The 24,363-nt window shown below is 53.4% G+C and overlaps 1 protein-coding gene across 6 annotated transcripts in view; it reads right to left on the bottom strand.

The window, feature by feature from the left end:
• Window positions 1-354: 354 nt before the first annotated feature.
• LRRC20 (leucine rich repeat containing 20) overlaps window positions 355-24,363 on the bottom strand; it is a 73,074-nt gene continuing 49,065 nt past the window's right edge. For all 6 annotated transcript variants that reach the window (XM_036026855.1, XM_028512321.2, XM_028512323.2 and 3 more), the window contains 2 exons: window positions 15,806-15,973; window positions 355-2,876 (listed from right to left, as the gene is read on the bottom strand). In XM_036026855.1, the coding sequence (XP_035882748.1) occupies window positions 2,722-2,876; window positions 15,806-15,973 (323 nt within the window). In that variant the 3' untranslated portion in view covers window positions 355-2,721. The remainder of the gene's footprint in view (window positions 2,877-15,805; window positions 15,974-24,363) is intronic.

Below are 24,363 nucleotides of genomic sequence, written 5' to 3'. Positions count from 1 at the left end.
CCCTGGCGATGTCAGTGCTGCTGGCCCAGAGACCCGTCTTTGAGAACCACGGACTCTGAGGAAGGAATTGCTAAGGGAGTAATTCCTGGCATCGGTGAGGGGAAAACTGGGAGACAACAGGTTCCTTCACCCTTTCCCAGGTGCACGGGCCTCCCTCCCCAGGGCTGCTGTTGTCTGCAGCAGCAGAGCGTCAGCGCATGCGTCAATTCCACCTGTGCCCATCTGTGACTCCACTCCGTATGGCCTCAGTCTAGCTTTCACCCAGAGGGGCACCCTGCCTCTCCTCAGGTGGGCGGGATTGACCCCCAGGCTGTAGGAGGCCTGCATGGTGAGAGTGAGTCACACACTGACTGGGCAGATGAAACCAGTGCATTCTTTATTGCAGACTGAAGCTAAGGGTTCACACTGCAGGCTCCGACCAGGGCCTCTCTGCTGGCCCAAGCTTCCCCACAGAGGGCAGGGCAAACCCCCAAGCAGAGCAGAAAACAGCTTCCACAAACAGCCCCTTCTAAGGGCCTGAGATGAGGACATGGGGAAGCAGCAGCTTGGTATCTGGGGTTAACCAGAAAGAGGCAGGCTGGAGAGCCAGGCAAACCTGGCCCTCATTTCCTGGTGACTCCAGGTCACTCCTTTAGCTGGGGGTATCACACAGACTGAAAAGATCTAAGAGGCCTGGGGGGGCGGAGGGAGATGCTGCTTTATGGAGTGGGGATGGGCAGACTTGGTGTTGGGGGAAAGCTGAGAAACCCCACCCTTCACTCCCAGGACACCCCAGGCCACCCCAGACCCTGGCTTCTCAAACAGTAAAGTGCTTGTATGAATCCCCTGGGGATCTTTTGGACGGCAGGCTCTGATTTCGGAAATCTGGGATGGACCTGGGGCCCTGCACTTCTAACAAGCTCCCAAGGAGGCAGAGGCTGCTGGCCCACAGACCACACTGAGTTGCAAGGATCCAGCCATGCAATGCCTTTTTGTATATCAGGAAAATGCACCCCTTCGTCAAAAAGGAGAACCCCACTCAAGACACAGGTTGAGTGGGTGGGGCCAGACCAGGCTGGGCTAGGCTGCAGCCCTTCTTTGCGCCCCCTGAAGTCGGTAGCCCTAGAGGTCTCACCGGGCTTCCTCACCCTGAAAACCCTTTCCCACAGAGTGACCGACCAGGCCTGGGAGATGAGCAGAGTGAACAAGGCAACGACTGGGACACCAGGTTTTCAAGTACCTGGTTACAACCTACCAATCTGTCAGCTTCTGGCCAACAGACAGGAGGCCTGGGCGGGGCAGCCTCCGGCTGGGGAAGGGAAGGAAATGGGAGTGTTCTGAGAATGGGCTAGTGCTGAGTGGTGGTCTGAAATCTGAACAGCTCACCCCTAGTTGTGGAAGAGTGGCCACTGGTTTGGGGGGGTGGAATCTGGTGGCCTGCTTTGCCCCAAGTTGTGACACAGACAGAAGTCCAGACCAGTGGGCTCTGATCTGCTTGCTCCACAGCTGAGATGGTGGGAGGGTAGATACCCGCAGGGTCAGGAGGTCAGGGGTTCTCCGAACCACGAGTATTGTCACAGGGAGCAAGAGCTCTATGCCCTCACCTGGTAGAGCCACGGGTTGTCCCTGTTTGCTGGTCCTGTCCCTGTGTTGGCATTGCGAGTCCTGTGTCCTGAGCAAACAAGGATGGCAGGTCACCATCTTGCCTGACCAGACCCTCGACTCCAGGCTGAGAGCCTAGAAAGGACTAAGTTGTCAGGGATCTGACAACTGGGTGGTGGCCCGGGAGCTGGCTGGCTACAAATCCAATGGTCCATAGTGCCTTCTGTCTCCAGGCTAAGCAATGACAAGGCAGCCAGACCACTGCCAGAGGAAGACGGTGTGGAGAGAGGCACAGGTGCACACGCTTTGCTTCTGGGCCATTCTCCTGCAGCTCCAGGGGTGATGCAGGCATCGATGGTCACTCCCCAGGGAGGGAGGGTGCACTCAGAACTTCCCGCCCCAGCAATTTCTTAATCCTGAGGAGGAACAGAGCCCACTTGATCTGCTCCCCAGTCTCCTGGCCTGATGGTCCTCGAGCTCCTTTGTAAACACTGTCAGCCCTGCTGCAGCATCCACACTCTCTCGGCAGCTTTCCCACAACTCCTGGTTCAGGCTCCCGCCAATCCAGGGACCCACAGGGCGGAGGGTGGGGTACTGTGAAGGGCCTCTGCTGGCTGGTTCTCAGGAAGCAATAAATAGATGCATGTTGTCTTCCATTCCTCTCAGAGCAGCCACTGGCTCTCAGTACTAGAAGCAAGGCCTCAATCCACAGGGGCCCAGAAAATGCTCAGCGATGCTCAGCTGTGAGCTCAGAAGGTACTGAGGATTTGAAGGTAACTTGGAGGCCTGTGATTCCTAAAAAACCTCCAAGGAGCCCAAAGGAGGCAAAGGCCCACGGCCACCTTTCCCCAAATTATAAGACTCAGAGAGGGTGGGGGTCTGTCCCAGTTTGCACAGAGACTAAGAACGCCCAGAGTCCAGGCTATAGCCCCCACCTTGCCTCCTCCCTCTGGGCATTCCACAGCCCCCTACTGCTCTAAGCTATCTGTCCCAGACCGCTGCACCCCCTCCCACCACTGTTCAGCCCACCCATCCCCAGCCCCCCAAGCTTGGCTTCCCAAGGGCCCTGGGACTCCCTCCCCTCAGGGTGCCAGGCCAGGTAGCCTCTGTCCCTTGCTGGGTGGGCATGAGGAGCGAGGCCTAAGGTGGAGGGGCCCTGGCGCCCTCTGGAGACATGAGCATGTCAAACTTGATGAGTGGCGGGGCGATAACGCGCACCTCGGCGCTCAGCGGGTTGAAGCGGAGGTTGATGCTGCGCAAGGCGGGCATGGCGGCCAGCTTCTCCACGGGCACATCTGTGAGGGAGAGAGGGATAGATTAGGGGGCCTGGGGCCAGGAAGGACGATGGAACAGGAAGACATTGACACTCGGTGCAAACAGCTCTCCATCACCCGCCACACCCAGGCTCAGCTCCTAGCACCCAGCCCTGGGCATCACAACCATGTGCAGGAAAGGGTCCTAAAAATAGAGTTAAACACAGAGTTTCTTCATCCCAACAGTTCCACTCCTGGGTAGCACTGAGAGAATTGCAAACAGGTTCTCAGATACTCACAGATGCACACAGCGGCACTCTTCACAATGGCCACATATGCCCAGCAGATGAATGGAGAAACAAAACGTGGGGGCACACTGTAAGAGCATGCAAACATCCTGTTCCTTGTCCGCACTGAGCACCCATGGCCCCAGATTTAGCATCCACTGATGGTTCCTGATCTGCTCCTCATGTTGGTTACAAAATGATAACTTTCCAACTCTAGCAATACTCCAAGCAACAGCCTTCCCTTCTCTGCCTTCTATCTCTATATTATCAATATGGACTCCTATGTTTCTTACAATTCATTACTGTGTTTAATTTAACCTTGGTGCTCAAACTGTCCCTGGTTTGGCCAGTAGGAGCGCCTTCCATCTGGCTCCGGTGACTTTGGACCTGCCCTGGCTGTTTCTGGACACACGTCCTTACTTTCCAATAAGGCCCATCTCAAGCCTTCACAGTCCTGGGATCAGCCACCAGGAAGTCCTGGTTCCTTTCGGTGGGGAAGGGAGTCAGTGGCCAATGCCAATGGTGTGATGACTAACCCACATTTTCCAGTTCACCCACAAGGCCCTGTGTATGTCTGAGCTGTGCGCTTTTGACTCCTGCCTGAACACCACGCGGTGTGCCACCCCTCTACCTCTCTGCTCTGCCGGCGATGGACGGACACCCCGGTGGCCTCCATCTGTCTTTAAGGGCCAGGTGATACAGCTTTTGGATGAATGCCCAGAAGCAGGGCTGAATGCTCCGGCAAAGGCTACGTGTGCATACTTGTCTCTCTGCTCTCTGGAACCGCCGAGTCAGCCAGGAGCTCCAGTCACCAGGCTGCCCCAGGGCTTTCAAAGGAGGCTGCCTGGACCTTCCCACCCCCACCTCCAGGATGACTGGACACCGAGCCCCTGACCTCTAGGGAGGGTTCTGCCTGGAAGAGGGTGAGGAGAACCCACGCTAGGCTGTACTCTCTGCCCTTAGGAAAGAATCCCCACCGCCCTGGCTTGGTAACTGGGGTGTACTTACCCCCCTAACTCTTCTGGGGAAAGGGAAGGGGCGGTCACTAGCTCAGGACAGTTCCTTATATGTGCGTGTCACTCCAGTTTATAAAGCACTGCCATCGCTCCTCCCCACAGCCGTGGGGGTAGAGCAGCCTTCCTCGGCCCACCACAGCTCACCTGTAAAGTGCCCCTCTGCCCACTTTACAGATGAAGAAACTGAGTTTCAGAAAAGACTGACACCGAAGGGCACACAGCTATTAAACAGCAGAGCTGGCCCTGGTTCGCTGCCTGCTGCTTCACAGCGAGCTCCCCAATGTCCGCACCCAGCTGGGTCAGGTCGGGGTGGGGCAGGAGAAAGCAACCCAAGGGCTTCAACAGAATTGGCAGGGGATTCGGCACCCAGGGAGTTCCCAGGGGCCTCTTCGCCCCAGGGCTGCCGCCCAAGGTGTTCCCAGCAGGATGGGAGTTTTCAGGGATCTGGGCCTCCGGGATCTCTGAGTTGGGTCAGATTTTGTTGTTGATAGTGCTTTTTCGTCTGTCTGTCTAACATGTATTGAGTGCTTGCTGACTTAAGCTCTTGAGTCTTTTTAATCCTTGCAAAAGCCCTGTGAGTTGAGTACTATTATCTCCACTTTATAAATGAGGAAAATGAAGAGCAGAGAGGTTAGGTAACTTGCCAAGGTCACACAGCTAGGAAGTGCTGCAACCAGAAAATGCGGACGGGCTGGCTGGCTGCAGCACCTGAGCCCCTTACACCGCCGTCCATGCACGCAGCCCTGCAGCCTGGCATGCCTCCCACTGACCAGCCATAAGGACCCTCCAAGAGGTCCCCTCAGTAATGGGAGAGAGAAAACTGTTTTCTGGCAGGGCTATCTGGGGCCCAGGAGTGTCTGGCTTCCTTGACCAGGATGCTCCCCACTCTCCAGGCCCCCTAACTAGGAATCCCTCTCTCCTACCTCCCAGCCCAGGGACCCCACCTCCAACAGAAGCGAGGGGCACATAGCAGGCGTCACAGAATATCTGAGCTCTCTGAGGTCCCCATGACAAGCATGTCCTTGCTGATCTGCTTTGAGGAAAAGGGCTTCCTAGAGAAAGTGTCAGACTGGTTCCGGAAACTTCCATGCCTCCCAATCCTGCTCTGGGTCACAATGCAGAACAGACCTGTCCCTTACTGTCCGTGACAACACTTGTGAAACTTATAGCCCAGCACCCACCACCTCCATCTTCTTCAGGTAAACACCCTTCACTTCCTATGGTCCTGGGCAGGGAGAGGCGGCCAAGCTGCTAAACAGCGCTGGCTTTTCCGGTGGTTCACTGGGTCGCCCTAGGCAGTGTCTCTGAACATCAGCTTTCTCACCTGTAAAACAGAGGCCCCTCTGCCCCTCCCACAGGGAGGCCATGAGAAATCACCAAGGTGACTATATGTAGCACGCCAGTGCAGGGCTCCAGCAGCACACATATGACAAGCGGAGGGGCCCTGCTCCCTGTACCAGTCTGTGCCTGCACCAGGCACACCAGTGGAGCATCACCACGATCCCCAAGGACATGCCCTAGCTTCTGAGCATGCAGCGGCCAGCCCTCACACTGGGTGGCAATGTCTCAGCCTGAGCTCACCACTGAAGCGACCTGGGTATAATAAGATCATGTGGAAAGGGAAGCAGCCCTGAGCCTCAGACTCCCCTGAAAGCTAGACAGCTCCCGGGCCCCTCACCACCACTCACAGAAGCCCCAGATGTGGCCTCTGCAGGGAGCTGAGCCAGCCAGCCAGAAGCACCCTCCAGGTACTCATTTTCATGAGTCGCAGGCCAGGAGCTGTGCAAATCATGGAAACTGAGGCACAGTTGGAGGAAGCACCTTTAGCCAGACAACCCAGCCGCTGGGTGGGCAGGCTGATAAAGAGACAGAGGACACTCTCTCAGACCAGAAAGGAGAGGCACTCGAGAGTCCCCAGGTCCTGTGAACAGGGAGCCAAAGCCCTGCCTGGAGTTCGGCCTCCTTTCTCACCTGGGGCGACCTGGCTCTGAGCTCCCTGAGCACCGGGTTCTGCTTATCAGACCAGGGGCCCAGCCCCCTGCACACCCTGAGAACACTCTTAAGCTCTTGAGGGCGGAGTCTTTCTCTGAATGCCTAAGGTGTAACACTGTACCCAGCACATACGTGTGTCGGGCACAAAGAGACATTCTGGGCAGCTGGGAAGGAGTCACTAGGCTGGGCTGGGAGCTGCGTCCCAAGCACGAAGACTGGATAGCGAGTAGGGCCGGTCAGAACCCTCAGCCCTCAGTATCTGACCATCCTTGATATCTAATCAGGTTCCTCATCTTTCATCGTCCCCAGGTGATGTCTGGTCACCTGACCTGCCTTCAGCAAGAATCCTGTGAGGTCACTCAGCCAGAATCTCCCATTACCCTTGATGATTTTCCTCTTAGTGATATTCTATCCACTGACCACCCCCCAACCCACCCCCCTTGCTCTTTGGCTATAAATTCCCAAGTGCCCCTGTTGTATTTGTAGTAGAGCCTGGCTCTACACTGAGGTCTTTTTTCTGTTATTGCAATAGCCCTGAATAAAATGTTTTCACTGCTTTAACTACTGTTCAGCTCCGGTTTTCTCTGACAGTGCCTAAGGTCACCACGGCAGGAAGTAGTGGAGGCAGGGCAGTTTCTGATTCCAAAGCCTATGTACTTCACCCACGACACAGGCACAAGGCCAAAGCCACATCCAGGCTCTCTTCACAGGCCCCTCAGCCCCCAGGAGGTAATCACAACAGGCAGCTTTCACTGAGCAACACATTAAGGGCTGGACCCCGAGCTGAGAGCTGAGGGCATCGTAACCTTAACTGTTGATGCAGATACACTGCAAAGTCGGGGGCTGAGCCTCAGAGCTGCTGTCACCCCATCTCCCCACTTGCCACAGGTGACCCAGTTCCTCCGGAGGGGGTTGAACTAGAGGGTTGCTGAAAACTTGTCTCTCTCTGAACTCTGTGACCCCTCCACCCCTCAGCCACCAGCCAGAGGCCTGCAGAGCGGCCAGTGCTCATGAGGCAGGAAAAGGGTTTCCCTGTCCTGCCGCTGCCAGAGGTTTGCTGGTGTGACACCAAGCCAGCAAAAGCTTGGCCTTGCAGCAAGCCCTTGCGACTCAGCCTAGAGACAGCAGTGCTGCTTGACTTCTGTTTGTCATTTCCACTCCTGCCACGGAGCTGGCCTCTGCAGGGTCCGAGGTGCTCTCCACACTGCCCTGCAAAGGACAGAGATGGCTTCACGGGCACAGAGTGGGACTGGTGTGTCCCTTTCCCCTGATTTAACTGCTAACCTTGTCTGAGCTGCTTAGAGTAGGGAGTAGTGGAGTCACCGACTATCAACACCAGCAGAGTCAACAACCTGGAGCAGCCAGCTGGCAAGTGACAAGCCCAAGAAGCCAACCTGGAGTTTTGGGTAGAGCTTAAAGAGGGTTGTTCACATTCGCAGCATCCTGACAAGGGGGAAAGATGGCTGGAGGGTGACGAGGAGGCTATGAAATGATTTTCACTTTGTGGATGGGGAAACTGAGGCTTGGGGAGGTTAAATAAAGCTCCCCAGGGCCATATGGCCCGGTGGGGATGGAAGCCAGGTATCTGGACTTGGGCAATCTCAGACAGGAGGAGGAGCCTCAGCTCTCCCCTCACCCAGGGGCCACTCCCTCATCCAGTTCACCAGTAGGCTGCTGATCCTCGAGTCCCGGCTCAAAGGCCCCTTCCTCCGTCAGTCCCCTCGGTCCCCATCCACACTCTCATCACACCTTATACCAGTATCACGGATCATGCTCTACAGCCTGGGAAAATGTTCGCCTGTATAAATGCAGTGCCTAGCACGGTGCCCACAGATGCTCAGTAACCATTAGTTGGATGAATGAATGAATGAATGAATGGTCTTACCTCCTGAATTAGATCACAGGGTCTGTCAGGCTCAGGACCACCCTGGGCTGAGCACAGAGTAGACCCACCATCAGCAGTTTTATTAAACAACTCCATGACCCCAGTCATTCAAGAGTGAGAGCCTCCCCATTCTGTGGAGGCCTCCCCATTCGGAATGGTCTGACCCATTCTATGAGCACTTGCCAGTTGGAACCAGGCCTCTGTGGATCAAGGTCATGATAGGGCACTGGCCCTTTAACACTGCAAATCCAATTTAGAAGATGACAAAATATGAATGAGCAAAAATAAAATAAAATCATCTATGGCCAACATCTAGAACTTAACCACGGTTAATGTATTGGTATATGGCCTTTCCAATTAATTATTTTTTTTTAATTTTTTTTAAAGATTTTATTTATTTATTTTTAGAGAGGGAAGGGAGGGAGGGAGGGAGAGAGAGAGAGAGAGAGAGAGAGAGAGAGAGAGAGAGAGAGAGAGAAACATCCATGTGCAGTTGCTGGGGGTTATGGCCTGCAACCCAGGAATGTACCCTGGCTGGGAATCGAACCTAGGACACTTTGGTTCCCAGCCCGCGCTCAATCCACTGAGCTACGCCAGCCAGGGCTCCAATTAATTATTTTTTAAATTGACATTTCATATTAATTCCTTTAATAGGCGACACATACACACACATCTCTATTTCAAAATCAGCCTCCTGGATACTATGTCCTAACATGATTTTCTCAATGGCATGTTGTAAACATCTTCTCAGGTTTCTAGTTGGGGACTGTATTACGGCTGCAGCTAGTCCATGGCATGGAGGGACCACACTTTGGCCCCCGTTTCTGTTGCTGGACGTTCAGGTTGATTCCCACTTTCTCTATTGCAAATAACTAGATGCTTTGAGTCCACAAAGCATTCTAGGGCTGCCTCATCTCTCCCAGCCTGACTACAGGATGCAGAGTGTGAGGTTCTAGAATTCTTTTGTGAAGCCAGAGTAATAGTCCTTTGACCTTCCGACAGTCCTCCAGTGTCTGGTGGTGGTGGTGGTGGACTTAGGTCACTAGGCTTAGTGTCCCAGGTGGGGACTAAAGCCGCTCTGGCCCATGGCAGGGGAGAAGGACCCCAACCTGGATTAAACACCACACGTTCTGGCCCAGGTGGGCACAGTCCACCGCTTGTCCCTGTCATCTCACAATACTGCAGCATGCGACCCCACACCCTGGGTGAGCCTTGTCTCCCCAGTGCAGATGGATCTAGCGCTCCTCCCACTGCACACGACCGTCCCAGACTCCCACCTGTGTCTGTGGAAGCTTAAAGTGACCCACCACAGCAAGATCAGGGTGTGCAGGACTTAGAGAAAATTGCTTCCCTAAGGTCAGCTTACCCTCCCTTCCCTAATCGTCAGCACTGTTGGCTGGCAGGCTTGTTTACGCCTGCGGGGCCAGCTAGAGGCAAAATTATTAAAACAAACAAACAAACAAACAAACAAACAATTCCTTCAGAGCTCCGTTCTTCATACTCACAGTACTCTCAGTCCGACAGGTGCTGAGAGGGTTGGGGTCGGGCCTGAGAAAGAGACGAGGGGCCCCAAGGGAGCTTCCCGGCACAGAGCTGACCAGCTCGAGAGCAGCCGTGGGCTGGGCCCCACGACACTGAAGGTCCTTTGTGGAACTGGGCTTTAAGGTTCCCCAGCCTGGAGGCCCAGGGCCAAAGTTCTCCTGCTTCCCCGGCAACTCAGAAACGAACCCTGGTGCCCCTCACCCTGAGCAGGCTGAGTGCGCTGGGCAGTCCACATGTGGCAGGTGTGCCTTCTGACCTGGGCAATCTCCTTCTGGCCATGTGCCTGACTTTTCAGGACCTTCCAGCTTCTGGGCCTCCACCCCCAGGGATCCCAGCCCCGAGTGTGAAGCCTGCACCTTCAGAACACCTCCTTACCGTGGCACCTGGGGTGCTAGGTAAGGACGCAGTGGCAGTGCCCCAGCCCTAGGGCCCCATGTCTGGGGGAAGCACCTGGGAGGTCACCTTAGCCTCCCTGGGGAGGCTGCAGACACATTTGTGCTTGAGAATCCAGGCTGGCCCCCACACCTTAACCTTGATGCAACTCTTGGTGCCTAGAGACCAAGACAATCAAGTTCAAGGACACCAAGCTGAGCTCAGTTTCACTCAAAATGCCACAAGAGACAAGCAGGCAAACCATGGTGCCCTGGCAGGACAGGGAATCGTGCCTGTAACAAGAGGGTGCTCCAGCCACACTCACAGGTATACGCCGCACTCACAGCTGGCTCTGCCGCTTCAGAAGGCTTGGCGGGGGCCAGGTGGGGGCAGCAACTGAGCCTCCCCCACCGCACAGAGCCCTGGACTGGGCCCCCAGCTGGGGGTGGCGCAGGAAGAAAACAGAAATGGCCCCTGCCCTCAGGAAGCACAGAGCACATGGCCCGTCCTTGACAACCCTGCAGGCCGAGTCAGGGGAGGCTGTGTGGACTGAGGCGTTCGAAGTCCCCTGCTGGGAGAGGCCACTGGGAGAGTGGTCAGCGACAGAGACCCAGGCCCTGACCTCGGATTTCAAGCCGTGCAACTGCAGGCAGGTGCCTGACCTCTCTGAACCTTACTCTCCATCTTTCAAACTGTCCTCCTGCCTTGTGGGGCCACAGGAGACACGGTGGGGACCAGAAGGTGCTCCTGAAGGAGGATGGAGTTATGGAGGTGCAGGGAATGGATGGGGAGCACAGAGTACTTTGACAGTTCACTGATGAATCTACAGATGTTTTTTTTTTCTTAAGTACAAGCTGCGGGGAAAGAAAACAAAGGAGAAAAGCCGCTGCTGGATTCCCTCCTTGCCCCTGGCTGGCCAGCAAAAGTGGGCTGATGGGCACCCAGTGGGGCCATCACCCCAGCCTTGCCCCCTGCACTCTCCCCGGCCCAGATCAGATGTACAATCAAAGCTGAACTGTAACAACTTTCCTCAGAAATAACATGGTGTTCTTATTAGCTGCTCTGGAGGCAGCCAAATATGTAACTCAAACTGCCTGGCCCACACCTGGTATTACTTTCCCAGTCAGGTTTTCCATCTTTGCTCCCCTGTGCCCATCTCTCCTCCTCATCCCACTGAAGCCCCTGCACTGCGTCCGTGTTCCCCTGCACTTGGGCCACTGGAAGGTGGCCATGGCGCTCCCACCCCTGCACTGCTCTGGCTTCTGCTGGATGCTCTGGGAGGGCCTCAGAAAAGAAGGACAACTCTGCCGTGGCCTCTCACTAAGGGTCTGCCATTCCCTCCCTGGTCGTGGCAGTGGGCCTGTAGCTACCACTCATGTGCAGGACTAGAACTGCCTGGTCTGCGTGTGCGTGTCCAGGGTCTGGATGTGAGGGATGACGGGGCCTGCAGGGGGAGAAGAAACTGCTCGCTGCCCTAAAGGCTTCCCGCGGGGTGCGGGTGCGGACGGACGTGCAAACGGCTCCTTTGTAAATCCTCCTCCACGCTGGGGAGTTACGGTTGCTGACACCAACTTTACCACTCTTTCTGCCCAGGGTTAAGATCATTGTCTGAGAAATAAACCTCCCTTGCAACTGGAAAAGTTAGAAGAAAAGCTCAGAAGATAACCACTGGGTGGGAACCAGTTAGGTAGGGCCCTGCCAGAGAACCAGATTCGGGGAAACAAAACGAGTCGAAGGCGAGGTCACTGAGTGTGAGTGAGAGCCCCCAGCACACCACTAGGGAGCCAGGCTGCGTCGCCCACCCAGGCAGGGTGGCAGGCCCCCAAGTGAAGGGTGCTGGAGCATAGGCCAGCTCCCCACCACTTACACCGAATCCTTCAGCGTGAGCTTGTACTTTGGGAACCAGCTCACTACTATCTCTGTTTCCTCTGCCTTTGACTTGCTGATGAAGTTCCTTCTGAAAATGCCAGGTGAGCAGGCTGTGCTAGAGGAGAACCAGGAGAGGGGGTGGGTGGGCCCTGGGGCGACAGAGCACTGGGCCCAAAAGTGCAGGGGACGGTGGGGTCAGTGAAAAGAGGAGCCCCAAGGGAGGAAGGCAAGCCCACAGAGCTCACCTCTGTCACCCTCCCACCCACTGTCAGCTGTCATGGCCCGGCTGTTGCTCCTTCATCCTGATGTAGACACACACACACACTCCCCAGACAGCCATTGGGAGGAGGAGGGAAAGGGAGGTTACAGCTTCTTCAGGGATTGAATGTGGTTGTTGATGGAAGGTTCTGGTCTAACTCAGTGGTTCTATCTTATCTGCACATTGGAATCTTCCAGGGAGTTTTTAAAATTGTCAAGTCCCAAAACCTACCATGAGAGATTCTGATTTAATTGGCCTGGTGTGTGGTCTGGGCACAGTGTTTCGGTGAAGCTCCCTGGATGATCTGACTGCACAGCTGGTGTTGAGTACCCCCGATCTTCCAGCGCTTTCATCCTGGGATGCTGCCTACCTGCTCCAACCCATGAGGCAGAGCTGTCAGAAGCTAGGCTGATTGCCTAGGCTACATAGCCTAGGAGATCCTGCCTCATTACCATATGTGTTCCTTCTACCCCAAGAAAGTGTCCTTCCAACCAAAGTTATGTGCTTCAGCTATGACTCTCCTGTGGCTTTCTTTCTTTTTTAAAAGACTTTATTTATTTTAAGAGAGAGGAGGAAGGAGGGAGAAAGAGGGAGAGAAACATCAATCAGCTGCTTCTCTCATGCCCCCAACTGGGGACCTGGCCGGCAACCCAGGCATGTGCCCTGACTGGGAATCAAACCCACAACCTTTTGGTTTGGAGGCCAGCACTCAATCCACTGAGCCATGCCAGCCAGGGCTCCTGTGGCTTTCTGTCTCCCTAGGGCTATGCACAAAAATCTTCTCTCCTTATACAAAGCACTGTCCTAAACAGCTGGGGCTCTGGAGCAAGACTGCTTGGGTTGGAACCCAGGTTCTACCCAGGTGCCACGACCTTGGCCAAGTTATTTAACTTCCAGGTGCCTCATTTTCTTCACCTGGGGAGAATGACAGTACCTGCCTCAGAAACAAGAGCATACTTGCAAAATGTTTACAGAATATCCAGATGTGAAGTAAACAGTCACCGGACAGCAGCTGGTGTGATGACCCCACCACGAGTCTGTGAGAATGGGGAGTCTGCTTTGCCCACCTCTGTCCAGCACAGTGCCCGACACGGAGCAAGCTGCTCAATCAAAAAACAACTACTGGCGAATGAAGGAACATTTCCCAAAGACATCCGTGTCTCTGCCCCTGCGTGCCTCTTCATCCCCGAGTAGGTCCTGGCAAGGCTGAGCTCAGATTCAGAGCATGGGGGCTGCTGTCCAGCACTCTGGACAGAGACAGGGGCAGGCAGCCTTGGAAACTGGCTGGCTAACAGAGCGAGGAAGCAGCTTGTTTTTATTTTAAACAAGGAACTTCTCTTCTTGCTGTTTTTGTGGAACTAACAGAGTGCCAACAGCATCCTGGTGCTCAGTGGTCGCCTCATCCCCGCAACCACGGGTGAGCTCTGAGAGCACCAGAGCACAGAGCACCTCTCGCCCAGGTTGGTGGGGAGCCGCAGAAGTGAAATAAAGCCATGCTCCCGCTGCCCCAGTGATGCTGACCGTTCTGTCTGTGAAACAGGGCGTAGCTGGAACAAAGACATGAATGTCCAGGGAGGGCGATCCTAGGTCCTGGGCATTTGTGCCCCTGACTAGGGAGGATGGTGGAGACGCCACATCCTGGGCATCTCTCCTCTCGATGGAGTGAGGCTGTGGCCCCTGAAAGGGTCTCCTCCTCCCCTGCCTGCCCAGAGGCTCTTACAGCCTCGGCATCTACAGCTGTCAAATGGGGATGATTACTCTGTCGATGGGGGCCCGTGCATGAGCGGTCTTGTCAAACATTAAGATGCTTCCCCGTGTAGGGTTCTTACTGTCGCTGCAGAAAAGCAGAGCTGTGTCTATAAAACAACAAGCCGAAGTAGTGGATCTTTGCTCTGGGGCTGTTGCTGCTGAGGGATGTTGTCATCCTTGTGGAGGGGAAGGGTTAGAGAAGCATGGCACCCTGTACCGCCTGCTCTGGGCAAAGTTACTTCTGGTACTGCAGCCAGCCTAGATGCCCACTCCCCCTGTTCTGCTGCTTGGGGAAAAGCCACTGTTTGGAGTGGGGGAGGTGAACCTCCATTTGAGAGCTGACAAAAAGCCAAGGCTCAGAGAGGTGATGTGAGTTTTCGAAGGCCACAGTTAGGAGAGGAGGAAGCCAGTGGCCAGTGCTCGTCCTGACCTGCCTGCCTGTGGCTCCATGCCTGGTTCTGGTCTTGGCATCAGCCTATGGCAGCCCCTGTGTGGTTGCTGCCCCATTTGGATAAGCAGCCAAAAGGGCTGGAGGCATCAGAAAGGCCTTGAGGAATAAGAGGCAGGGGAGGGAGAGCCCAGGAAGGAGGGCCCGACTGAGAAGGAAAGGCTCAGGGCAAGACGCTGGGTGGGTCTTGCACAGGAGGGAGAGCCTCTCAGTGAAAAGGCACTTCTGAGCATGCTCCTTCCACTTCAGTATGGCACACAGGCCCAAGTGACTGGGGGTTCAACCAAGGGGCAAGTCACTCGGGGATCCTGGTTTTTGGAGGGTAAGACTGAATCAGAGCCCATCCCCAAAGCCTTCCCAGAGGGCCCGTCAAGGAAACCCCATTCCAGACACAGGGCTGAGTTTTAAATTCAAGTATTCTCATCCTGGCAATTCTGTGGTCTCGCTGTGCAACCTGATGCACTCTCATGACCTCTTTGCACCTCAGTTTGCTCATCTGTTAAGAATGAACCTAGAACCTCAGAGGTTAGCTGATCCCCACTCCCGCTGGGCCAGGGCCAGAGTCCCTGACAGGAGGGATGCTCGCCACCACACGAGGCAGGCCACTCCCCATCAGGCAGCTCCAAACTGCTAGAGAGCTTTTGCTTTTACTCATGTGGCACAATGGCCATGAAAAGGCTTATGGAAATAACAGCATAATGGAAGACAGTTATTATTAAAACCACCAGCATTAGGGGCAAAGTGAGAGAGGGTGAGATGGCTGGAGATGGGCTTCCTGAGCACCAAGGCCACTGAGCGGGGGAAGGCAGCTCAGAGGGGCCCTGGTGAGTGCTGAGTTCTCCCCGGGGAGATTAGACAGCAGCTGGAGACGCTGCTCAGGTCCTGTGAGATCAAGAGGTACACAAGTGCTTTGAAGGCAGAAAGGAACAGCTCCTTGACCTCAGCAAAACCCACCTCGCTTCGGTCTGCTATTTGCAGGAGACACATCTCAGACTGGAGCGGGAGGCCCTCTGACTCCCTGGGGGGAGCACATTTGCACTGGAAGGCACACAGCAGGTGTTCCAAACGTGTTGGCCTAGTGGCCCTTGCTTACTAACAGTGAGGAGCTCACTGCGAAAATCAGGAAGGCAGAGCCAGGACTCAGATGGGAGCAAATGTATAGAGGGTCCAAGCTGAAGGGTCTTAGAGGCAGCCCTGGCAGGCAGACTGATGCAAGAGGCATAGCTTATGGCCCAAGGGTGACCCAGCTAGTTCAGGCCTCACCGTGGAGAAAGCTGAAGCCTTCTACCTGCCAGGTGAAAGCGAGTGCCCAACCCAGTCCCTGGCAGGTGGCAGGGCCTCATAAGGGTTACCTTCGAAGGTTCCGTGCTCTGTGTTCAGCCGTCTCAGACCAGAAAGCCCAGCCCGGCCCTCGTGCTTGAGGAAGTGTGACTCCAGAGCCCGTGCCTGGTGCCCGGTGAGGCCCGGTGAGCTTCACTCAGGAAAGCGAGCTCAGAGGAAGGAGGTGCCGACAGAGGGAGGTGCAGGGGCCAGAGGGGCTGTGTCCACTCACCCACGATCTCGTTCTCCTCCAGATTGATGGTCTCCAGCTCAGGCAGTGTGGTGAGCTGCTCAGGGAAGTCGTGGAACTGGTTCCGAGACAGGTCAATGGCCTTAAGGTGCTGCAAGGTGCTGACCTCATTGGGGAGGCGGTGCAGGAAGTTCCCTTCCAGGCGGAGCTCTGCCAGGTGGAGGGAGGGAGAGAAGGAGGGTGAGGAGGAGCAACCCAGAGACCACTACCAGCTGCCCAGGCAGGATGGCAGCAAGAGAGCTCCAGGCTGAAAGGAAGACCTCCTCACCTCGTGTCTGATTCCATGTTTATTGATGCAACAGGAGGGTAACTCTTGCCCCTGGCCGGGCTTTTGGCTTTGGGATGGAAGGCTCTCCCACAGAAGCCTGTCTAGACTGTGGGTCAGGACATGCTGGTTCCTCCCTCAGACTCCAGGCCTTGATGGGACGGGTCAGAGAGGCAGCCCCCAGCCTCCCCACACCCGCAGCCCATCTGAGGGACATCATTTCCCATTACCCTCCTGCTCAAGGAGCCACAGCCATGGTCTTTCTGTGTCATGTGACCCTGCTCCAGGGCCAGCCACATCTGCCCAGTTGAGTATGGGTTCCTGCTCCTAGAGCAGCTACTCCAAAGCTCACTGGCAGCCTGTGCAGGGAACCTGGCCACGGCAAGGCTGGGATGGTGGAGGCTGCAGCTGAAATGCCGTGTTCTACAGAGAAGCTGGGCCACCCACCAGGGCCTGGGGCAAGGAAACGGAATGAGGGGCAGAAGCCAAGAGTCACGGCAGGAGGTAAGCCAGGTAGTGTAATGCAGGACTTAAATGTGCGGCACCTGGGGGCCCCTACGGCCTGAGTTCAAACCCAACTGTGCCACCTACGACTTGTTCACTTGGTCAGTTATCTAACCCCATAAGGTGTCAGTTTCCCCACCTGCAGGAAGGGGCTACTAACAGCACCTGTGTCACAGGGTTGTTGGGGGCTTATATCTGTTAATTCAGGTAAAGCACTTGGCCAGGTGCCCAGCACAGGGTGAGCATCATACGTGCTACTGTTATTACAGCAGAGGGCTGTAGTGAGGATGACATGTATGTGAAGTGCTTTGCACAATGTCTGGCACACAGTAGGTGCTCAATAAATATTAAGGAGGAACCTAAGAAAGCAGAGAAAGCCAGCTGACCCAGAAGAATGGGGGACACAGAGATGCAGAGACGCTGTGAGAGAGCACCCACAGGGGCTCGGGGTTCTGCTGGTTTCCCAGGCTTAGTCCCCAGGTGACCTTACAGAGCCCCCACCTTGTCCCCCCAAAAGGAAACTGGGGTCAGAAATGCCAAGTGGCCCAAAGAATGACCTCTGCTCTTCCCCCCAGGGCTGGCTTCATGGCCCCGGGACCAGCACAGTCACACAGGGTCCCAGGTTCACAAGCGCCCTGCACTTGGGGTTGAGTGTTCTGTGCTGCCGTCCTAAAAGTCTGTGGTGGAGGGGCAGTCCCGTGGCGTGGTCGCTGTCTGCCCTGTGAGCATGCTGCAGGGTGTGTGTGTGTGTGTGTGTGTGTGTCTGTTTGTCTGTCTAGCTGAGGGAGGAGGTCACCCTCTGTGCCTTGACTCAGACCAGCCCACACTTCAGGCGCAGCCAGGGTCCCAAGCAGGGCACCAAGTCTTTCCCTCAGTGGCAGCTGCCACCCTCCCTGCCTCCTACCTCTTCACCCCCCGTCCTTTGTGCTGATGGTGTAGGCTTTCCAGATAAAATGCAGGCTGCCCAGTTAATTTTGACTTTCAGAGAAACAATAAATGAATTTTAGTACAAGTACACCCCAACATTGCACAGGACATACTTATAATAAAAAATTATTCATTCTTTATCTGAAATTCAAACTGAACTGAGCATCCTGTATTTTATTTGCTAACCCTAGGAGCCCAATCATGGCGGTCCTATACCTAAGACTCAAAACACCCTGCCTGGCCCTGCCCGCCCGGCTGTGCCTGCTCTGGCCGATCCAGAGCCTTCCACGCCCAGCCCCTCCCGGAAACAGTGAACATTGCTACCGAGCACCTCTTAGGGCGGGTACCATGCTAACTGCTTTCTCTGCACAGTCTCCTTTAAGTTCCACGATCACGCCACAAGGTCAGCCCCCACTTCGCAGATACAATGACTGAGGTTCAGTATTTAAAGCCACATTCTGCAGCCTGGTAGTGGCAGAGCAGGAGTTGAAACCCAGGCCCACTTCCTCCAAAGGTCACATGCTGCCCAGCCGCACCTTTTCCCATCCCCTAAGTCACGGCAAGGCCGTGGGAGGAAGCAGCATAGACCTCAGAGGGGGAGAAGCAGTCCATCCACCCTGATGTTCTCTCCTGCAGCCAAGGCTACTCCTCATGCAAAATCAGAAAGCTGCCCCGCCCCACCCAGTGGCCTACTTTCTAAGCCCCAGGGCCTTCTGGTAAAGGCTGACTGGACCTGACCACGTGGACCCTCCAGATATGGCACACTCCGTAGACCCACAACGTCAGCCCTTATCTCACCCCTGCCAGCTCCACTCCAACCATCATCTGCTCTTCTGACTCTTCCATCTGCCAGGCCCCACACCTGTCCTCTCCGCTTGCAGAGTCCTCCTTCCCAAGGGAAGGGCCTTCTGCACTTCCTGCGCTCAAGCCCTCAGTCCCTCTCACCTGGACCACTTGGCCGGCCTCCTCCCTGGCCTCCTGCCTCCAGTCCCCTCTCCAATGAACAGTGCCTGGTTGGGCCCATTTAACGTCATGAGCACAGCTCTGAGTGCAGACCTTCAGCAGCTTCCCATGGCTTCCTTTCCAGGTGTTCAAGGCCTTTTGTGATCAGGCCCCGGCAGCGCTTCCAGCCCAGCACTCACAGCTGGGCGTGTGCTCTAAGCTGCTCTCCAACATCCTCTGGTGCAATCTCAGCCAAAGAGACACATCGCTAAACAGGAGAGGACATACTGCCTCATCTTGCCGAACTCCAGTGCTGTTCTGCCTCCCATATTGTTACTGTTAAAGTAGTAACAATAGTTACCTTCTTCTTTTTATTTAGGGCCTACTGTGAGTCCTGCATATGCCAGAAGCTGAGGCTAATTGCCTCATTAATCCTCACATTTGTCTTAGTCTGCTCCATCTGACAGAAGCAAAAACTGTGGCTTAGAGAGGTTAAACCACCTGCTCAAAAATCACACAGCCAGGCCCTGGCCAGGTGCGACAGCTCATTGGATCATTGTCCCATATCGCAAAAGGCTGTGTGTGTGATTCCTGGTCAGGGAATATACCTAGGTTGGGGGTTTGATCCCTGGTCAGGGTATGTATGGGAGGTAACCGATCAATGTTTCTCTCTCTTTCTCTCCATCTCCCTCCCTTCCCCTCTAAAATCAATAAACATAGCCTCAGGTGAGCATTAAAGAAATATTTCTTAAAAAATCACACAGCCAGGTGGTAGGGAAGCCAGGATTAGGATGACATCTGATGCTGGTCACAAAGCATATGACAAAGGGGCCGGTAACAAAGGAGGCAGGAGAGACTGGTGTGAATGTTTACTGAGTGATGCTGCATCAGGCAGTGCATTAGTTGTTCATGAAATCTCATATAATCCTCCCAAGAAGTCCTATCCCAATTCACGGGTGAGAGGACTGAGGCTCAAAGAGGCCCAGTAACCTGCAGAAGGCCACACACACCAAGCAGATCCGAGCCCAGTGGTCAGATGTTCCCCGTGTTCCTTGAGATTCACCTATAAGGGAGGGGGAGTAGAATGACGGCCAATTCCCTCTGGGAAGTGGGGTGGGGAGTGGGCCATCCAGACACCAAGATGGGGGTGAAGCTGGGTGAAACCCAGGGGCAACGGAATCACTGGCGGAGGCCGAAGACACTTGAGGCCCAATATGAACATCCTCGAGGTGAAAGACTAGTGTAAGCCATCCTGCTAGGGAGACACGCTTGGGATCGAGGGTGGGGTGGGGGAACTTCTCCCTGAATCCCCATGGCTGGGGAGCTGGAAAGCTTTTCATCTGGCTGATATACTTTTAATAAATGCTCAGCGTGTCCTGCCAGGTCTTTTTCTCTGCCGTTCAACAGGATTTCTCTCCATGTCTGTCTTGTAGCCATGGCTCAAAGGCTCTGCAGATCTCCTTCCCTTGTGTGCTGCTAGAATAAATAGCTCAAGGCTTTTGCTCATACCCACTTTTCTTGGGCCCAGGAAAGAAACAGGAAGACAGGGATCTTCTCTGCCCAGAACACTCAATACATGTTGCTTGAGGTGGGCCTCCTACTACTGAATAGTGGTTACAAGTTCAGCTGATACGCAAAGACCTGCCCCTATTCAAATCCCTGCTCAGTCTGCAGTTCCCGGTCACCCCGGGCAGGTCACCTTACTCTCTGAATGGTTTGGGTTTTCCTGACTGTAAAATGATTTAAATCCTTTCTCTTTCTTCATACACTGTAGGAAAGGAAGGAGTAAATGTTTATCGAGCACCTACTACATGTCAAGTGCTATACACATATCATCTCCTTCAATTCTTATAGCAACTCAGAGGTAAGTTTTATCATCTTTTTTTAGAGGTGAAAAAACTGGAGGCTCAGAAAGGTTAGGCGATTGGCCGAACACAGCACAGGTGGTAAGCAGGACAGCTGAAATCTGACACTGGATGTGTCTGACTCCGAAGACATTGCTGCCTCCACGAGGGTGGGCAAGGACTTTGTAACCAAAGTTAAATGGAGAGGATGATGGCCCTGAGGTCATCAGAGCCTTACAGACCCATGGGAGACTCACTCTTCTGAGCTTTATAACCGAATGTCAACTCCCTATGTTCTGATGCCCCAGTTGTTAGAAGGCCAAGTGTGCTACCTCACCCAGAATGTTTAATTAAAAAGTGTAAGCCAGCCCCGGCCGGGTGGCTCAGTCAGCTGGAACATCGTTCCATACACCAAAAGGTTTCGGGTTTGATCCCTGGTTGGGGTGTGTATGGGAGACAGCCAGTCAATATTTCTCTCACATCAGTGTTTCTCTCCCCCTCTCTCTCCCTTTTTCTCTATCTCTCTCCCTCCCCCTTCCTCCCTCTCTAAAATCAATTAAAACAAACCCTTGATTAAAGATTAAAAAAAAAGTGCAAGTAGCCCTGGCTGGCATAGCTCAGTGGATTGAGCGCAGGCTGCAGACCAGGCATCGCAGTTTCGATTCCCAGCCAGGGCATATGCCTGGGTTGTAGGCCACGGTCCCCAGCAACCGCACATTGATGTTTTTCTCTCTCTTTCTCTCTCTTTCTCTCTCCTTTCCCTCTCTAAAAATAAATAAATAAAATCTTAAAAAAAAAAAGCTTTAAAAAAAGTGCAAGCTACAGAAGGCATTCCTGCCTCCAAAAACGTTTATTCAAGAACCACTCATTTTCTTCCAGCCAAGATGGAGGCATAGGTGGATACACTGTGCCTCCTTGCATAACCAAAATTAAGGGCAACAAAAATTTAGAAACAAAAAAACAACCAGAACAGACAGAGAACTGAACTGTACAGAAGTCTGACAACCATTCATCCAGGCCAGTAAAAGAGACGGAGTTGGCGGCCAGTGGAGAAGGGTCGTGGCAGGAAAAAAGCGGTAGCTGGCAGACCTGGGCATGCAGGGCGCAGGTGGCACTTGGCAGACCCCAGGTGTGCAGGCAGCGGCTAGCAGGCCCCAGTGGCAGACCCTGGGTGCGGGGAGGCAACAAGCAGACCCAGTGAGGTGCACAAGGCAGGTCCGAAGTCACACATTCACACGCAGATAAACCAGGTGAAAACGGGTAGTGAGACAGACTGCGCAACCCAGGGCCCCAGTGCAGAGAAATAAAGCCTAAAAGCACTGATTGAAAACACTTCTGGGGGTTGAGGTGCCGGAAGAGTCTCCCAGCCTCATAGGAGACTTCGTTGGAGAGACCCACAGGGTCCTAGAACACACACAAGCCCACCCATCCAGGAACCGGCACCAGAAGGGCCCAATTTGCTTGGGGGAAGTGGCAGAAGGGACTGAAATCTGACAGAGAGCGGAGCAAGCGCCATTGTTCCCTCTCTGACCCTGCCCCATATACAGTGTCACAACCCAGAGACTGGGTTGCCCCGCCCTGGTGAACACCTAAGGCTCCGCCCCTCATATGTAACAGGCGCAACCAGAGCACCCCTGCCCCCCACCCCCAAAATAAATGGCTCAAACGGAAGAACAAATTAAAGCTCCAGAGCCAATACTTTTAGTGGCCAAGAGATAGCCAACCAATTAGATGCACAGTTCAAAACACTGGTGATCAGAATGCTCACAGAACTGGTCGATTTTGGTCACAAATTAGATGAAAAAATGAAGGCTACACTAAGTGAAATGAAGAAAAATGCACAGGGAACCAATAGTGATGGAAAGAAAACTGGGTCTCAGATCAATGGAATGGACCAAAAGGAAGAAAAAAACAATCAAACAGAAAAGAATAAAGAAACAAGAATTCAAAAAAATGAGGAGAGGCTTAGGAACCTCCAGGACATCTTTAAATGTTCCAACATCTGAATTATAGGGGTACCAGAGGAGAAGAGGAAGAACAACAAGTGGAAAGGTTATTTGAACAAATAATAAAGGAGAACTTCCCCATTCTGGCAAAGGAAATAGACTTGAGGAAAGTCCAGGAAGCTCAGAAAGTCCCAAAGAAGATGGACCCAAGGAGGAACACACCAAGACACATCATAATTACATTACCCAAGATTAAAATGAAGGAGAGAATCCTACAAGCAGCAAGAGATAAGGGGACAGTCACCTGCAAGGGAGTTCCCATCAGACTGTCAGCTGATTTCTCAAAAGAGACCATACAGGCAAGAAGGGGCTGGAAAGAATTATTCCAAGTCATGAAAGGCAAGGACCTACATCCAAGATTGCTCTATCCAGCAAAGCTTTCATTTAGGATGGAAGGGCAGATAAAGCGCTTCTCAGATAAGGTCAAGTAAAAGGAGTTCATCATCACCAAGCCCTTGTTTTATGAAATGTTAAAGGGACCTACCTAAGAAAAAGAAAACAAAAATATGAACAGTAAAAAGACAGCAAACTCACAATTATTAACAACCACACCAAAACAAAAACAAACCAAGCAAACAACTAGAACAGGAACAGAACCACAGAAATGGAGATCACATGGAGGGTTAGCAACAGGGGAGTGGGAGGAGGAGAGAGGGGGAAAAGGTGCAGAGAATAAGTAGCATAGATGGTAGGTTGAAAATAGATAGGGGGAGGGTAAGAGTAGTATGGGAAATGTAGAAGCTAAAGAACTTCTGACACATGGACATGAACTAAAGGGGGGGAATGTGGGTGGAAGAGGGTGTGCAGGGTGGAGGGGAGTGAAGGGGGAAAATGGGACAACTGTAATAGCATAATCAATAAAATATATTAAAAAAAAAAGAACCGCTCATTTGGAGAGGAACCAAATTGCCTGGCATCAAGACGAGAGCTGAAGGGGCAGCTTTCTCCCGGACAAAAGTGCTGGCAGAGGCCATTGTTCCTTCTCTGAGTCCTCCCCCCACAGAGTCTCCACCAGCCTCAGGCTCTTCTTCCTGAGCTCTTTTGACCCTAATGATTTTTCAGTTTGATTCCATCTGACAGACCCCATTCTGGAAAAGGACAGCACTTACTCCCATCCAACCACAGACTATTTGTTCACTAGGTAATCCATCCCAATGGTACAACAGATTCTCTCAACAAACTCTCAGTCTGTCTTCTCAGGTCATTGTTCCTGGTTCGATCCCCTGTCACGGCACATGCCTGGGTTGAGGGCCAGGTCCTCACTTGGGGGCATGTGAAAGGAAACTACACATTAATGTTTATCTCCCTCTCTTTCTCCTTCTCTCTAAAAATAAATAAGCAAAATATTTTTTAAAAATATACTACAGCTACTGGGTGGGGGTAGGCAAAGGTGGGGGAAAGGGAGGCATTTGTAATAGTGTCAACAATAAAAAAATATAATAATATATAGCTTGATTTCTTGAGCATTCACCACATGCCAGGCAGTACCCTCGTCTCAGTGTTGACCACGGTTTACCTCAGCTTCATCCTTACATTGACTGCCAAAGAAGGTGCAGAATGGATTCACTTCACAGATCGGGAAGTAGGCAGTGGCAGAGCCAACGTCTGCCCCAGGCCGATCCGGCCCCAGGGCTCATGCTGTCAGCCAGCCACTTGCTGACTCCCACACAAGGCTGTGTTAGCTGCCACAGATAAGGTTTGTGACTGGTTTACCTTGAAGAAGCTTCAGAAAGGTGCACTGCTAACACTGAGATGTTGTTGCTGAAATTTATCACCAAGGGCGACAGTTCTCACTGCTTTAATATTTTTCCCACTGTGCACAGGCCTCCTGGGTCCTATTTGTACTGGGCTTATTTTCTCAAGAAAAATCATGGTCCAGTCCTCAGTCACTGCTGAAGGTGGTAGGCAGCCTAACAGGCAGGCACTTGAGCAATGCTAACACCTATCACAGGAGCCAAATGCTATTCTGATGGAAAACACAAGGTTTTGTTGTTTTAATTGGGGATTATTTGTTCCTGATGTGAAACTGGCGTCTCCTGACTGATAAGGTTT

The sequence above is a fragment of the Phyllostomus discolor genome, chromosome 5, assembly GCF_004126475.2.
Source record: "Phyllostomus discolor isolate MPI-MPIP mPhyDis1 chromosome 5, mPhyDis1.pri.v3, whole genome shotgun sequence".
Lineage (NCBI taxonomy): Eukaryota > Metazoa > Chordata > Mammalia > Chiroptera > Phyllostomidae > Phyllostomus > Phyllostomus discolor.
The sequence above is the reverse complement of the archived record's forward strand: the minus strand, read 5'-3'. Positions and strand labels throughout refer to the sequence as shown.